Raw genomic sequence first — 14,999 nt, forward strand, 5'->3', positions numbered from 1 at the left:
GTTCAGCATTCACACACGCTCAAGTGTCGTCCACTGAGGACAAAGCATCGGGGGTCAGGTACCCCTGCGCGTGCGGCTGGGGAACCCCACGCATCTGCCACAGGGCGACCACAACCCGCTGCCGTGTCTCGGCCGCAGGGGTCCTGCCTACCCCACTCTGTGCTCCGTGAGGGCAATGCCCTTGGCCGCTGAAATGGCACGTGACGGCATTCACTAATTCACTGATGTCCTCAGAGTTCTTGAAAGAGTGCACCAGGCAATCTTAAATATCCGTGTATTTAGACAAAACTATAAAACGGAGAAACACTTCTTACAGATGCTGCATTATACCTTTACATCAGCGCTTAAATAATTCACTTAGTAACTGCTTCTCCAGAGTAAGTCTTAGGAGCTGTTAATGCTCACAAGCACTGTGTTTGGGGGGACCGTGAAGACAACTGCTTAGAGGTACTTCAAGGGACCAGATGGGTTAAAAAGCCAGCTAAGTGAAATATTCCACAGAAAGATCAGCTTCAACTCCGGACAAGTTAAGGTCAGCCCTGCTGGCCTAGGTCTAGCTCACGACGGAGAGTCACTTTGCACAAACGACACAATTAGTACTTAGGCACAACCTTAAGGAGGACTTAGAAAAACAAGCCGGTATTTACAGTGAATATATTTAGGAAACGAGGCTGAAGGAAAAGGAAAGAGACACAGAGGGCAAACGGCCAAAAGTAAGAGACTCTTACAGCAAGAGGAGGGATTCGCTGGCCACATGAGCTCCTGCTGTCTGGATCTCCGGCCCTGGCAGTCCGTGTATATCCCGATGCTGTTAAAACACAGCAGGTACTCCTTACTGGAGATCTCAACTGCACAGATGGCGTCCATCGGCTGATGTGTGATGAAGGACAGCGTGTGGTCATTTGAGTGGAGCATGCTGTACGGACCCCCTTCTCCATTCAAGGGGTATCTCAGGAATCCCGACTGGAATCCCACGCACAGCTGTTCGCTGAAGACCGCCATCCACTGCACGTTACACGGGACTTGGATTTCCTTAAATTTTCGGTGACGGGTCTTGCTCTGAAATAGTTCGTAACAGAGGACCTGCCTTTTCATAGCCACGCACAGGCACGTGAGAGCTCCGTGGCACACCTTGCCAGAAGTTATGGTCTGACACCCTTTCGTCTCTGCCAGCTTGTAAAAATCGGTCTCTCGTCCGTCCAAAGCTGACATGGGAAAAAGGCGCACGTGACGATTTCGTCCTGAGATCACAGCAACAAGCTGATCATTTGGAATGAGTTCAATCTGATGGATCTTCTTATTGTCACCGACTCTGATAATTTCTGTGCAAAGAACAGTAATAAATCAACTGCAGAATGACGCTTTAGTGATTACTTCTATCCCAATTACACTCAAAAGGATAGCTCAACTTATAATGAAGACACGGACACACACACACAGAAGAGTAAGAGACCAGAATCATGTGGAGAAAGAGGGAGATAATTCTACCCATTACAAGGTGATGGCACACGCCCACAGTGAGGTAAGGCAAAGGGTCCCTGTGTGATAAAGTGTGCCACATCTCCAGGAAAAACCTTTTTACTGGCACTAAATTCTCAGGAACTTCGCCATGGCGCTCCTGTTTTAGAAACTCAGGGAAGACTTATTTCACTGAACGTATTCTAGGGGCTGCAAATGCAGTTTAAATGCATTGTCTTCCCATGATCGCACTTGATATAAAGATAGGACACTGATAAATTGGTTCCTTTTTATTTCCCTCGGTATTTAATTTGGCCCTGGAAAAAAAAACTCTTTTGTATTAAATGCGGGAGAAAATCCCCCAACAGTGAACACACACTTGAATGACGGCTACTTCTAACACTAACAGAGCAATGAGAAAGTCCGGCTGTATCGTTCACGTCCCGTCCTGAGACGTGCAGGCTGTTTGTGGAGCACTGGTGCTGAATCAGTGACACAAGAAACACAACACACACTTGAAAGTTTAAGAACTCGGGAGGATTAAAGAAGTTCAAAAATTATCTTTTGATTTATCAACACATCAAATTAGGTCTGGAAAATTTCAATTACAGAATAAATCAGACCAAATCCTGCTCTTCCTAGAAATTAGAATTTTTCTAACGACATAGGGTTGAAAGTTACTCCGCAATGATTAAGTTTTCTCTTACCATCTTTTGTGACGTGCACGACAAATAACCCTTCTTCATTTCCCAACGCGATCCTTTCATGGTCTACAGAAGACACGAGTACGAAACACTGTTAACAGGCAAAGCTGTGTACAACTAATACAACAAAATGGATAATAAATGTGGTGCAAAAACACTCAAATAAGGAACTTAAAAATAGGAATAAAAATTTGTACTGTTAAGTTTCCTTTCAGATGACAGCAGTAAATATTACCTCATGTCTTTTTTAACAGATCATTAGAAAGTGTATCAATACTTATAAAAAGAAGTAAACGTTTATTCAATAGAAGGTGACAAAAAGAGAAAACATCTAGTTTGCTAGTGCCCCGGGTCCACTTCTTGTTTTGGGAGGGAGAAACTGCAGAAGGCATTTGGACCCTACTCATTAACTTTTCACTATTTACTAGGAAGTAACAAAAGAGTTGGATGTGTGCCAATAACATGACAGAAATTTAAACCTCCAGACCCAGAAACTGCTCTCTCTTGAGGGCATTTGCTATGCAGGGCATCCTGTCACGGGCCCCACGTGACCGAAACCTCCTAACTTCTGCGAGGTCATCAGAAGCTGCATCCTACCCAGGAAACTTATGCTTTAAGCAGTTAAATAGTTGTTCTAAGTCGCACAGCAGAAAACAGATCGTTCACAGGTTCATCTTTAGCACTGTTTCTTCCAGAAGAAAACGCACTCGGAAAGCACTTCTCCTCGTGTACTTTCTCGTGTACTCACTCAGCAGACATTCACTGCGTGTGTGGGGCACGGCGCCTGCCATGCTGGACGCGGGGGATCCCTGGATGCAAGCCAGCCCTGCTCCCGGGGTAGGCTGCTCAACAGCTATGCTAACACGGTCCACGGCGCCAGTCCATACCTATGATCGCAGCCGCCTGGGTGGTTTTAATGAGCGGCAGAGTGCTGTCATAAGCCTCCTTGGGGACGTAGACTGAGCGGTCTCGGAACTTGTTTTTCTTCAAAATCTTGTGCAGCTCGCTGAGCACGCCCACCCACCTGTTCCTCTCGCTCTCGCTCTCCGCGAGCATCAGGACCGAACACCTGCTGTCTGACGCCGAGAGCTGGGAGGCTGTGACCTAGGACAGTTTAATCAGCCTGTGTTAGAAAACAGACACGCTTCGAGCAGGTTTCGTGCCGATGCTACTTTGTTTAGCTCTGGCCAACAAGGTGAACACTCACCAAATGATCCCTTCCAGAGTTCAGCTTTTCCTAATCAGAATAACAACTAGTCTTAGCATTAAGATTCATGACAAAGCAAAGGTAGCAGATACCTTTCTCTATCTATCTATCTATCTATCTATCTATCTATCTATCTATCTATCTATCATTTACTTAGTTACAGCAGGTACCATTTTAAATGTTAATAACTATTTTTATTTTCTTTGCTATGGCGTGCTGAGTGCCACCACTAAGAAATGCATCACCCATATTCCTAGATCAACAGCACCTGATATTTACTGGGTTAAGCGTGAGCACTGCTCAAAGCCCTGCATGAGCACTGAGGCAGGTACCCTACTGGATCCTGAGCGTACATCTGAGGGAACTGTGATGCAGGGATGTACCGTCCCCACGGACGCCCTGCCAGACCGGGTCCCGCGTCCATGCTCACGCACACTACCCACCATACTGGTTCTCAACTTCTTTTTAAAAGTCAGAAATGTTCAGAAATAAACTTAACGTTCTTTGCCACTTCATAACACACAGAATCTTAGGGAACATCAGATCACTTGTGTTCGTATTTAAATGAAGATTTAGCATTGTACAAACAGCACTTATAATCAGAGCAGATTTGAATTTCACATACATGTGATTTAAGCAGCAGTGACAGTAAAGTCCAACTGTGTGAACCAGCTACAGGCAACTGGGCCTCCCTAGGCTCCCCTGGTGACCTTACCATATTCATAGACAAACACTAAGTAGTGGGCATAACGTTAGGGCAGTAGTCTTTTTTTTTTTTTTTTTTTTTTTATGTTTATTTACTTATTTTGCGAGGGAGCATGAGCTGGGGAGAAGCAGAGAGAGAGACAGAGAGAGACAGAATCCCAAGTAGGCTCCACACTGTTAAGTGCAGAGCCCGACGTGGAGCTCGATCTCACCATCAGATCATGACCTGAGCTGAAACCAAGAGCTGGACGCTTAACCAACTGAGCCACCCAGGTGCCCCTAAACCTCTATTGTCTTAATCCGCCAATTCAAGATGGCCCTGTGGGAGGGCAGACAGCCATCAGAGATGGTTCCCAACACTTCTTCCTATGGAATTGCATTCTTGTCATCAAGCTGTGCCGTCTATTGTCCCTCCCCTTAAATCCAGGCTGGCCTCATGACGTACTCTGACCAACAAAACGCACAAGAGTTATTATGCCTGTCTTAGGCCTGGTCCTCAAAAGTTCTGGAAGCTTCTTTTGTCCTCTTGGAGGCCAGCCATGTAGAGCTCAGCCAGTGACCGAATGAGAGACCGACCGCATGGAGAAAGTTCTCAGAGATCGCCCAGCAAACAGCCAGCAGCAAGGCCCCAGGTATGGGGGCAAGGTCATTTTGGATATTCCAGCCCCAGATGAGCTCATGTGAGTAATCTGAGCTGACACCACTCAAATCGTATAGCTGACAGAGAGAATGGTAAAAAATAAATCATTACTGGCTTAAGCCACTAAGTTTTGGAGTAGTTAATTACAAAGCAATAGAAATAAAACATTAGTTTTTTAAATGAGATTTTAAAAGAAACCTCTGTTTTTCAAAAACTTGAGAAACCTCACACTTGTTCGATTTTCCATGTTGCGTATTTATTTGAAAATTGAATTGTGGCTCAAAAATATCGCCCAAGATGAAACCTATTTTAGAAGCCAAATATTCAGGCTTTCCTCAGGTCTTTTACTAATGAAATATTTACTTAGCACTAATTGTCTATACATTCAAGCACTGGGGGATATGAAACACATTAAGGAATTGGGTCCTATTCCTAGTTAGGCTTATGATCTATATGGATGGACGAGATATATATTCACTAAGAACACGTAATTCAGTGACCAAATTACAGCACGCATACTTACTCTAAATATACAGGGTATATCTTTCCGACTTGCATGAATTACATCAGAGGCCAAGACTGAACTCACAGAAAATTCTTCATCCCTGAAGGAAAAGTAAAACATTAAAAGTCAGCATATGTGGGTATGTGTGTGGTGTTCAGTAGGTATATCCATAGAACACACACGAAGCAATCCTCAAAAGCTACTCGCACAAAATGTCCAAATTGAATTTTTAAAACCATTTGGCTTTTCCGTCATTGTAATGGATACTGCCCGAAGTAACTTGTCAGGAGTAACTTAACAGGGGTAATTATACAAGAGCTAGGAACGACTGCTGGCTACAGTTGCCAGGCCAGAACGTGTACATGGGGAAGGAGGACCTGAACCCGGGAAGGTCTCCAGAGTCTCCAGAACACTGGACCCTCTTGCCTCCCGCAATACATCTCAAGCGCCCACAACACAGCTTATCTGACATCTCACTGTTCTGTCGACGCCTGAGACAGAATTCCTCCACAATAATCTATTCCTCGTGATTTCCTCAACTGGGTTCCTGGTATCATCCTCCTCTTGGTCTTAAAGACTTGGGGCTCTAGTCTTGTCTTTGACTCTTCTCCTTATCCTTCCCGCACCTAGTCCCTTGGCAGTCTCTGTGGGACTTTCCTGGCCACCTCTTCATATTCCTTATCTGGGGGGAAGACAGCGTGGCTGAGGTGCTCGTATGAAACGCCAGTGTGTGCCAGAGCCGGAAACCGTTCTGAACACTGGAGAAAGAGCTGGGCGGAGGCCCCTGTGGGAGTCATCAGCGCGGAGGTGCTTTGGGGGTACTAAGTCACTCGAGGGGAGCCTGGGAGCTAGAAGAAGAGGCAAAGGAGAGTGCTCCACGGGGCAGGGGAAAACCATGAAGAAGAGACCGGAAACATTCAAGAGGTATACTCATTCAAATGTTTACCAGCTCATTACACAGTCTGAGAGCCTGTCTGATTTTGACATTTCTACTCCCTTTCCTCACGTTGGAATCATGCTCTGCGCCTTCAGGCGGTGACTGAAACACTACGTGTTAGCCCTTCGTTACCCAAGCCATCTTTACGCTGGGCTTTTGGATTCAAACATTCGGTTCTTTTCCCTGATGCCCTATCCCCAGCTCACTCAACACACATACATCAATCAACCCGTCCTATAACTATACTTTGCTTCCTATTTCTAATTACATTACTCTAGCAATATCAGTAAATTAGAATATTAACATGAAATTACAATTAGATAAAAATATGGCAATATAATTAGATGAACAGTCAGATACTTTCTTATTCTTCCGTTGCAAAAGATACAAATATCTTCACTTTCAAAAGCTCACCTCATGTCAATCACCTGACTGACCACAACACTGGGCTGGGACGCTTTTCCTTCAGCAACATCGTACAGGAAGAGCTTAAAGTCACAAACCACAGCCAATGCTCTTTGCCATCCTTTCTTCACTCCTGCTGGCTTAGGGATCTTAGACAGACAGACAAAAACATTTCAAACTAAAACGTCAATCATAGCCCTTTAATTACCTACATAACTGCAGGATGAAAGCCTAGAGATAATGTCTGTGTGTTCAAAGTCTGCCACTGGTTGGTGAAGTGCAGATGAACACATATACCATTAATAACTTGAGAAAAACATAAGAAAGCATTCCTCAAATACTGAATGACTTTTGATTCTGAAAACATTTTTAATGGAACCATTTTAACTTTCACTCGTAATTCATTAAAATAACATTCATGTTGGGGGGGACGCCTCGCTGGTTCAGTCGGTAGAGGATGTGATTCTTGATCTCAGGGTTGTGAGTTCCAACCCCACACTGGGTGTAGAGGTTACTTAAAAACACAATCTTAAAAAAAATTCATGCATTTCTAAAGAGCATAAAAGTCAAATTTGGGTGTAAGATCAAATGCAGCTGACACTTAAAAACATTGTTCATGATTACGAGTAAGAATACATCCTGCTAATAGCTCACCCTTCATAACATATGCTATTATCTCCAGCAAGACCAAGTGTTGAAGACTCCTTTATGGAGATTTTGTTACAACTCAGGAGCAGTACAGAAAATTCTAAGACATTCTGGAATTTATTTCCAAGCGAAGGCCAGGTTTTTGTTTTCAAATCACACTGGATGAAATAAAATTATTACATGAGTTTTGTTTGCCCAATTTTCTGTCAAGGGGTAGGTCTGTCAGGCAACTGGACTTAGTTTTCCAGTCATTAATCAACTTCAAGAGATTAATCTAAATCCAACCTGATCATACTTACCCTGACATGACCTTCATATGCTGTTCCTATTCCCTTCTGTGGATCTATCCCCAGAGGACCTTTTGTCTGCTCAGGAGGCACCGGACACACAGTTGGAGCTTTGTTTACACAAGTTATATGACACGAGAATCCACACACTTTTGAAAGAGGGGGAAAAAACCCACAATATTCAATAGAAATTCACTTTTTACAAGAAGAAAATACACTGAGCACTCATCACATGCAAGTTGCCACATTAGGTCAGTGCTTATCTGTGGCTTTAAGTAACTGCTCTGCCTTTTGAGGAGTGGATTCAGTTGCTTACCAATAAGAATTTCAATGAGAAATAGTAAATATTTGTACGTATTACTGTTCTGTGTTAATCAAGAGAAACAAACACACAGAAAAAAAACATCTAAGCTTGTGAATACAACAGTTGATTTAAACTTCTAATTCCAAAAAGTAGTTTCTGGAGTGCTCTCTTACTCTTTATCTCACTCCAACTTGCTATCTGCCTTGAAATTTCTCTTGCAAGGGCCACTGATGGACATGAAATTACGTGGCATCTCTAAAATACCTGCAAACTTTACCAGTTCCTCTTTTTGAAAATGAAATTGTTCAATGATTTAAAAAGGCACCAATTAAGTGTAAGATTCAGGAGTTGGTAATATCATAGCTACGTAAACCAGCGCTAAGATCATAATAATGGTTAACTTTATTGGGTGCATTTAATTTTTCTGTAACAATCTACGAGTGACTTGCCCTGGGTCACAGGACTCGTAAGTGGCACTGCTGAATTCAAACCCAGGCAGTCGGGCTCAGGGACGGCCAACCGCAACTACCAACACCGCCATGACACCTCTATCTGATACTCCCATGATAAACCCGAGACTCGAAGAAATAAGGTAAACAAAAAATGAATGCATAATTTTCACTGAGACTTGGTTGGGTGAGGATTAAAAGGTAAAATATTTAAAAGAAACAAGCTCGTTGGAGGGGTCTACAAACTAAGAATACGTATTTAGACAACTCCTACTGTGAGGGTGGGTTCTGGAGAGTATTTGGGAAAGAGTAAGAGCAGAGACGGAGAGACAGCATCATGGGAGCACACGCACACGGGAAAACAGATTATACCGCTGATGGGCATTATGAACCCCCTAAGAAGCAGATGAACTAGCAGACTGTCAACAACACCACATTTCCATAAGACGTCTCCTTCACTTGTTAAGTGGAGCGTCAAACAACTTATAATTGGTTTTACTAACGGGCAAAAATCTCACCTCCCAACAGCAGTGGAAACAATAAAAGAACTATCCTTTACAGGAACTAACTTCAATCAACCAGGAAGAAAGGAAAATGACAGGACTCTTCGGAGGCTGTCACCACATTTACGAAAGCCTGGGCAGGGTCTAACTTAACGTGTCCCCACAGTGCACAGGGCAGAGTTCTAGGGGCCTGCGGGGAAGACAGGCACAGTTTCCTGACCTGAGACTCTAGAAGGGAGTCTGGGGAGGTCTCAAAACTCCCTTCTATGTTATTGCAAATGACTGCTGCCTAAGAAATGGTAAGGCACCTAAAGCCAAGTAGCTGTCTCGGATTCTCTCCGACAGATTTTGAAATGACATTTTGAAATGTTGGCTAAATCCAAAATGAGACAAGGCTTAACAACTGCACAGATTCCCTCCTTTGGCATCCATCACACCTTCCTGGTCAAGGACATGGGCTATTCCTTTCTCAGACGGCTTTGCTATCTTTGCCTTTGACCTCCCCTGAACTCTGTTTCCTAAGGTTCTGTCCTCATACCTGTTCCCTTTTCAAACTGTGCTTTTTTTCCTGGAAAACCCCATTTCCATTCATCACTTTGTGCTAACTCTCAAATCTACTTTTTAACCCAGACCATTTTCTTTGGCTTTAAACCGATGCATCTCAAAGACCAGCTGAGATGATACGGTCTGGATCTTCTGAGCTACCCACACATAGAATGTGCTGCCTTAAGATGCTCTGAATTCCCCACTATCCAAAGTAACCAGATACAGACCAGGTCCAAGCACATTCTACAAGGGGAACACCTGCATCTCATGTGGACTGATGACCTTCCCTTCAAAGTCCCTTCCAGCCCTAAGGGCTAAGACATGGAAACTAATACTAGAATTAAAATTAGCAACTATTTTCTTATCTTTTTCATAAGATACACCAGTAAATGAGATAGAAGGCACCGTTAAAGTGAGAAATCTCATTTGGTTAAAGAAGGTATTTTCCTGAACTATTCCCAAACAAATATAATGTGTCCCAATACATTTAAATCATTTTCATCTTAGAAGTCTTGGGGAAAATAAAGTGGTGTCCAGACAAATACACTTTGTTTTCGGTTTCAATGACCCCTGATCGTTCATTTCTCAGAATGTGAGCTCCCCGAGGGCAGGCTCTGTGTTTTCTTCTGCCCACGACTACATCCCCAGTGCCTACAAGTGTCCAACAGGTATCCCATGAACATGTGATGGATGGATCAATGAATCAATGAGTGGTGGGGAAGACTGCTGCTACAAATACTGGGAAGAAGCATCTTTTGAGCCAAAGTGGCACACATTTAGTATTTCTGAAAATACGCAGTATACCGAACTGCATACTTTTTAAGAACGAATTCTCTTGTCAGGAAAATTAAAACAAGGTCACAATTAAATGAACAGATTCAAGGAAACTGTCACGTCTTCTCTCACGCTCCAGGACCTCAAATTCAGCCAAATAATGAAACAAAGATGAATGAGACACATTTAAATAGATCTCCCCTGGAAGAGGTTCCTAGGGGCTGTCTATCTAGTTTCTCCAAGGTGCTCAGTTTATTACCTGTATTCCTGTTATATTTATATACCTTTTAAGGGGAATAAAGTTATTCGATTACAATTTAGGGAGTCAATGTTAGGACTCTAAAGTCAATTGGTTTGTTCTTACCTTCACAGGAACAGCCCTGTCTTATCAGACCCACCATCAGAGAGGTGCACTGGTGACATCTGGTAGGCGTCGTAAAAGATTTGACAAAAAACTGATGAGTCTTGCGCTGCAAAACAAATTGATAAAAAAATATATATATACCAATTATTAAGAACACCAATTACTTAAAGGATTTCCATAATGTGACTCCCTGGGCCCCACACGAGCTCCTAGAAAATATTCTAAATATAAGTGGGATGAATCATTTTCATTTCCCATATCGTTCTGTAATTTACGCTTTTCAAATATTTTTATTAGGCAATACTAAGCTAGGTGATGCTATAAATAATATAAGAAGTTAAATAATCGTTCTTGAATGACATTTGAAAACCTAAAAACTGTGGCTTTTTTCTTTTTGCTCACAAAGTTTGAGTCAGGATTTTTACAAATTCTTCAAATTATCCTTCAGCAAAGAGTTAAGTGAAATGTCACATATTTATACCTTTACAAAAACAGAAATTTCATATGCTTTTATACCTTCTTTGGAAGAAGAGAGTAACTGAAAATTCTCGTCCCTGCTACAAAACAAGTATTTTACTTTCTGGGACCAAGAACCAACAATATGCTTAACAAACCTGTTTCCTCCTATGGAAGCAGGTGGTATTACCTACCCTTCAGTAGACAAATACACACACACACACTATTCTAGAGAGAGAAAGATGGCAGCCAGAAACTTATGGCAAATCCAGTAAAGTTCTCGAAGTCTTATCTGTTCTATCTGGCGGTAAGTCAACACAGACTTCAGCGATCTGGAACATGCCTCTCCTCTTCAAATTACCTCTCTGGAGTAATTAATAAACTACTTAACTCCTCTGTGTCTTGCTCTCCTCATTCTATAAAATAGGTTCAATAATAGTATCTACTTCATGGCGTGAACACGTGAACATAAAGCCTTTCAAACAGGGCTGGAGTAGAGTAAGCATTTAGAACATATTTATTTTTGAAAACAAATTTGACTATTTCTTTTTTATATTTGCGACTGATTTAAACTAGTAAGAACTTTATTCTATATTCCAATAATATGCAAATGCCAATGCAATCCTGTTTATAAAGTAGTCTTTATTTTATGAAACTAACGTATCTTATTAAAAAACTAAAGGGACCATTCAAAGCTTTAAAATTTAAGTTAAAAATAAGTTCTGCTCTTCTCAATATGTGATTTATACACCACAAAGGCTTCAAAGCAGCACTGGGGTCTGACGCGATTCCAAGTAGAACACAGACTACCTCTGTATTAACTTTAAAATTGATCCCGTGTGGACTGAGCCCCCACCAACAGACATTGTGCCAATAATTCATATACCTCATCTCATTTAATGAAGATAATACCCCCGTAAAGACAGATAATATTTCCTTGAGACTCAGAGAAAATCATCAGTTACTCATGGAGATACAGTTAATGGCAGAGTTAAAATTCAAGCTGACGTGTCTGATTCTGTCATCTCGCAAGGTCTGATCATTCCAAAACATGTAGAATATGCTCCTTAAAAAACCCCCAAACCACGTGACACATAGTTAGGTCAAGACCAGGGGCCTCAATGCCTGTGATAAAAATACAAGCACCTAATTTGTGAGTATCATATAAAACCTTGCTCAATGTTTCTCCTGTATACCAATTTTTACTCTTAAGTTTTTGCTTTGTATTTTATTATTTTAATTAAAAAAAAATTTTTTTTAACGTTTATTTATTTTTGAGACAGAGAGAGACAGAGCATGAACGGGGGAGGGTCAGAGAGAGAGGGAGACACAGAATCTGAAACAGGCTCCAGGCTCTGAGCTGTCAGCACAGAGCCCAACGCGGGGCTTGAACTCACGGACCACGAGATCATGACCTGAGCCGAAGTCGGACGCTTAACTGACTGAGCCACCCAGGCGCCCCTATTATTTTAATTTTAGAGAGAGCATGTGCGAACAGGGAGGCAGAGGAGGGGGCGCAGGGAGGGGGTGCAGGGAGGGAGAGAGGGAGAGGAAGAGAGAGAGAGACGAAGAGAGAGAGAGACAGAGAGACAGAGAGACAGAGAGAGAATCCCAAGCAGGCTCCACACTCAGCACGGAGCATGACATGGGGCTCGATCCCACGACCCTGAAATCATGACCTGAGCTGAAACCAAGAGTCAGATGCTCAACCAACTGAGCCACTCAGGCATCCCTTTAATTTTTTATTCTTTGGGGAACTATCCAGAATAAATTTTTTAGTGTCTTCAAGTGTTTAAAATACGTTAAAATACAAAAGATGCCAAGTTGGTTTCCTGATTTGCTCTGGAGGCTTTTATCACGAGAGAAAAACTGATAAGCAGCTTAAGGTGGGGAACTTCATTCTTTCTTCTTCTAAGGGATAACAGACAGCTCGGAAATATCAGCAATAGTACTGTGGCCATGACAAATGTCATAGTAATTCTTCATAATACCCAAGAAATTGCTAACAAAACACATTGTAATTTTTTCAGAGATCCACTCAGGATGCCGGTATTTTAACTGCGTATGCTAGGAACGAGAAACAGTGCTTTAGCAGAGCACTATTTAACTGACCAGCGACCCAACCGGTAGGTGCTGATTAAATTGGGAAGGGATGGGAGTTACTACAAAGAGTAAGGGGCCCATGTTTCACTGATCTCAACTAAGGATAGTATAAAGCAGAACATAATCAAAGATCACGATTCTGACGGCACTGACTCTAGGCATCACACAGCAGGATTCCGGCTTTGGTTTTGGTGGGGGTGAGAGGACCAGTCGTAGAAAGATACATGAATCCACCCCTAGGATCCAGCCTGCTTGGCTTCTGACCTTTCTAAGATCGCTTTTCCTGCGTCCTGGTCAGTATTTGATTTCTAATACTTCCCCAAAGGGTAGTTCGAGGAGGAAGGAAAGATGAAAAATTGTCTAGGAAAAGGGGCATTAAATCTAAAGCATGGGCCCAAATTAGAGTTTTAGACTATGTGACAGTTTGGAGTAAAGGGAGAATTAACTATAAACTTGACTTTGAAAGAGGTGGACAGAAAGAAGGGCTCTTTTCTACTCCAGTTTTGTCCCTGTTGTAGACTTCAAGCTCCTCACTGGAGAAGGTAAAATGTCTTTAGCAGAAGCTGTGAGGACACAGTTGAACCATTTACGAACCCTGGTAAAAGCTTAAAACCTCCCTGTTGCTATGAAAATTTTACCACTGATAACAACAAGTCTTCACCTCTTACAAACCTTCCTTTTAAAACCAATTTTCAAAAAAGGCTCTTCCTTTCCCTTTAAACACTTTTACGTTGATATAATTACGGACATTCCTTCTTCTTTTAAGAAACATAGAGTAAATTTTACTTTGCGGGGAGGAACGTTAAGTGCACAAACCTTGTTAATATTTAGTCCGTGAAATATTATCAGAGAGCTTGGGGGAGGCCTCACTCTGGTTTTATTTTGCCTTCTTGTTTTTTCCCTTCATCCCGGCTGTTCTACTCCCCTCCTTCCCCATGGGATCTGGCACCCGGTGTAACTGGGTTTACACAGGCCCTTGGGTATGTACATATCCCGAGAAATTAGGTACTTTGTGCTGCTAGTGTAGATTTCACAGGGGCTCTGGTGAGCGCACCAGCCACACTTGATCCATCTTTCTGCTACCACCCGTAGCAACAAGCGTCTCTACCGCATTACCGACTGGATCCGTATAAGGCTCTCCTGAATCCGTGAGGTTGCCGGCTGCTGTGCTCTACGTCCACTCCACAATGCCACGCCGCCCTCCAGAATGGGTGTATCATTTATACTCAAAAAAAAACCACATTTTTTTTTTAATGTTTTTTTTGAGAGAGGAAAGACAGGGCGTGAGTGGTGGAGAGGCAGACAGAGAGGGAGACGCAGAATCCGAAGCAGCTGTGCCGACAGCTCAGGGTCCGACGCGGGACTTGAACCCGCCCACCGTGAGGTCATGACCTGAGCCGAAGTCGGTCGCTTCACCCACTGAGCCACCCGGGCGCCCCGGATCGTTTACACTTCTACTAGCTGTGTGCGAAGCCGTCTGTTTCTTCTTGTCCTTGAAGTTACCTTACGTAATTTTTGGCAATCTGGTGAGTATAAAGTGATAATAATTTTTAAAGGATTAATTTTTAATTTCTCCAGTTACTAATGAGATTGGACATTTCTTCACATGCTTGTTGACCATTAGGAGTTCCTTTTCTGAGAATTACTTATTCAGATCGTTCGTCAGTTTTTCAACAGTTTTCTAATCTTTTCCATAGAGAGTTGCAGGGGTTTCATACATGTTCTAGAGGTTGATCCCATATTGGTGTTGCACATTGCAAATATCCTTTGCTAGATAGTCACCACCGAATAGCCCCTATTAACCAAGCTTTCACTGTACAAACATCTTTAATTTTGATGTGATAGAGTCCAGCAATATTTCCGTCTTACGTTTACGATTTGAGATCTTATTTTCATCGCCCAATTTCTCCACATGTTCTCCTATGCATGTTTTTAATTGTTTAAATCAAACTAATACACGTACACAGTTTAAAAAGGAAAACAGTAGTATCACAATGCTCAGTC

At 42.5% G+C, this 14,999-nt stretch overlaps 1 protein-coding gene across 3 annotated transcripts in view; it reads right to left on the reverse strand.

Moving 5' to 3' along the window:
- CDC42BPA (CDC42 binding protein kinase alpha) overlaps positions 1–14,999 on the reverse strand; it is a 318,266-nt gene that overhangs the window by 18,822 nt on the left and 284,445 nt on the right. For all 3 annotated transcript variants that reach the window (XM_042976800.1, XM_042976799.1, XM_042976798.1), the window contains 7 exons: positions 10,437–10,542; positions 7,509–7,645; positions 6,571–6,710; positions 5,238–5,319; positions 3,050–3,266; positions 2,166–2,228; positions 729–1,322 (listed from right to left, as the gene is read on the reverse strand). In XM_042976800.1, coding sequence (XP_042832734.1) covers positions 729–1,322; positions 2,166–2,228; positions 3,050–3,266; positions 5,238–5,319; positions 6,571–6,710; positions 7,509–7,645; positions 10,437–10,542 — 1,339 coding nt within the window. The remainder of the gene's footprint in view (positions 1–728; positions 1,323–2,165; positions 2,229–3,049; positions 3,267–5,237; positions 5,320–6,570; positions 6,711–7,508; positions 7,646–10,436; positions 10,543–14,999) is intronic.

This window comes from Panthera tigris, chromosome F3, assembly GCF_018350195.1.
Source record: "Panthera tigris isolate Pti1 chromosome F3, P.tigris_Pti1_mat1.1, whole genome shotgun sequence".
Classification (NCBI taxonomy): domain Eukaryota; kingdom Metazoa; phylum Chordata; class Mammalia; order Carnivora; family Felidae; genus Panthera; species Panthera tigris.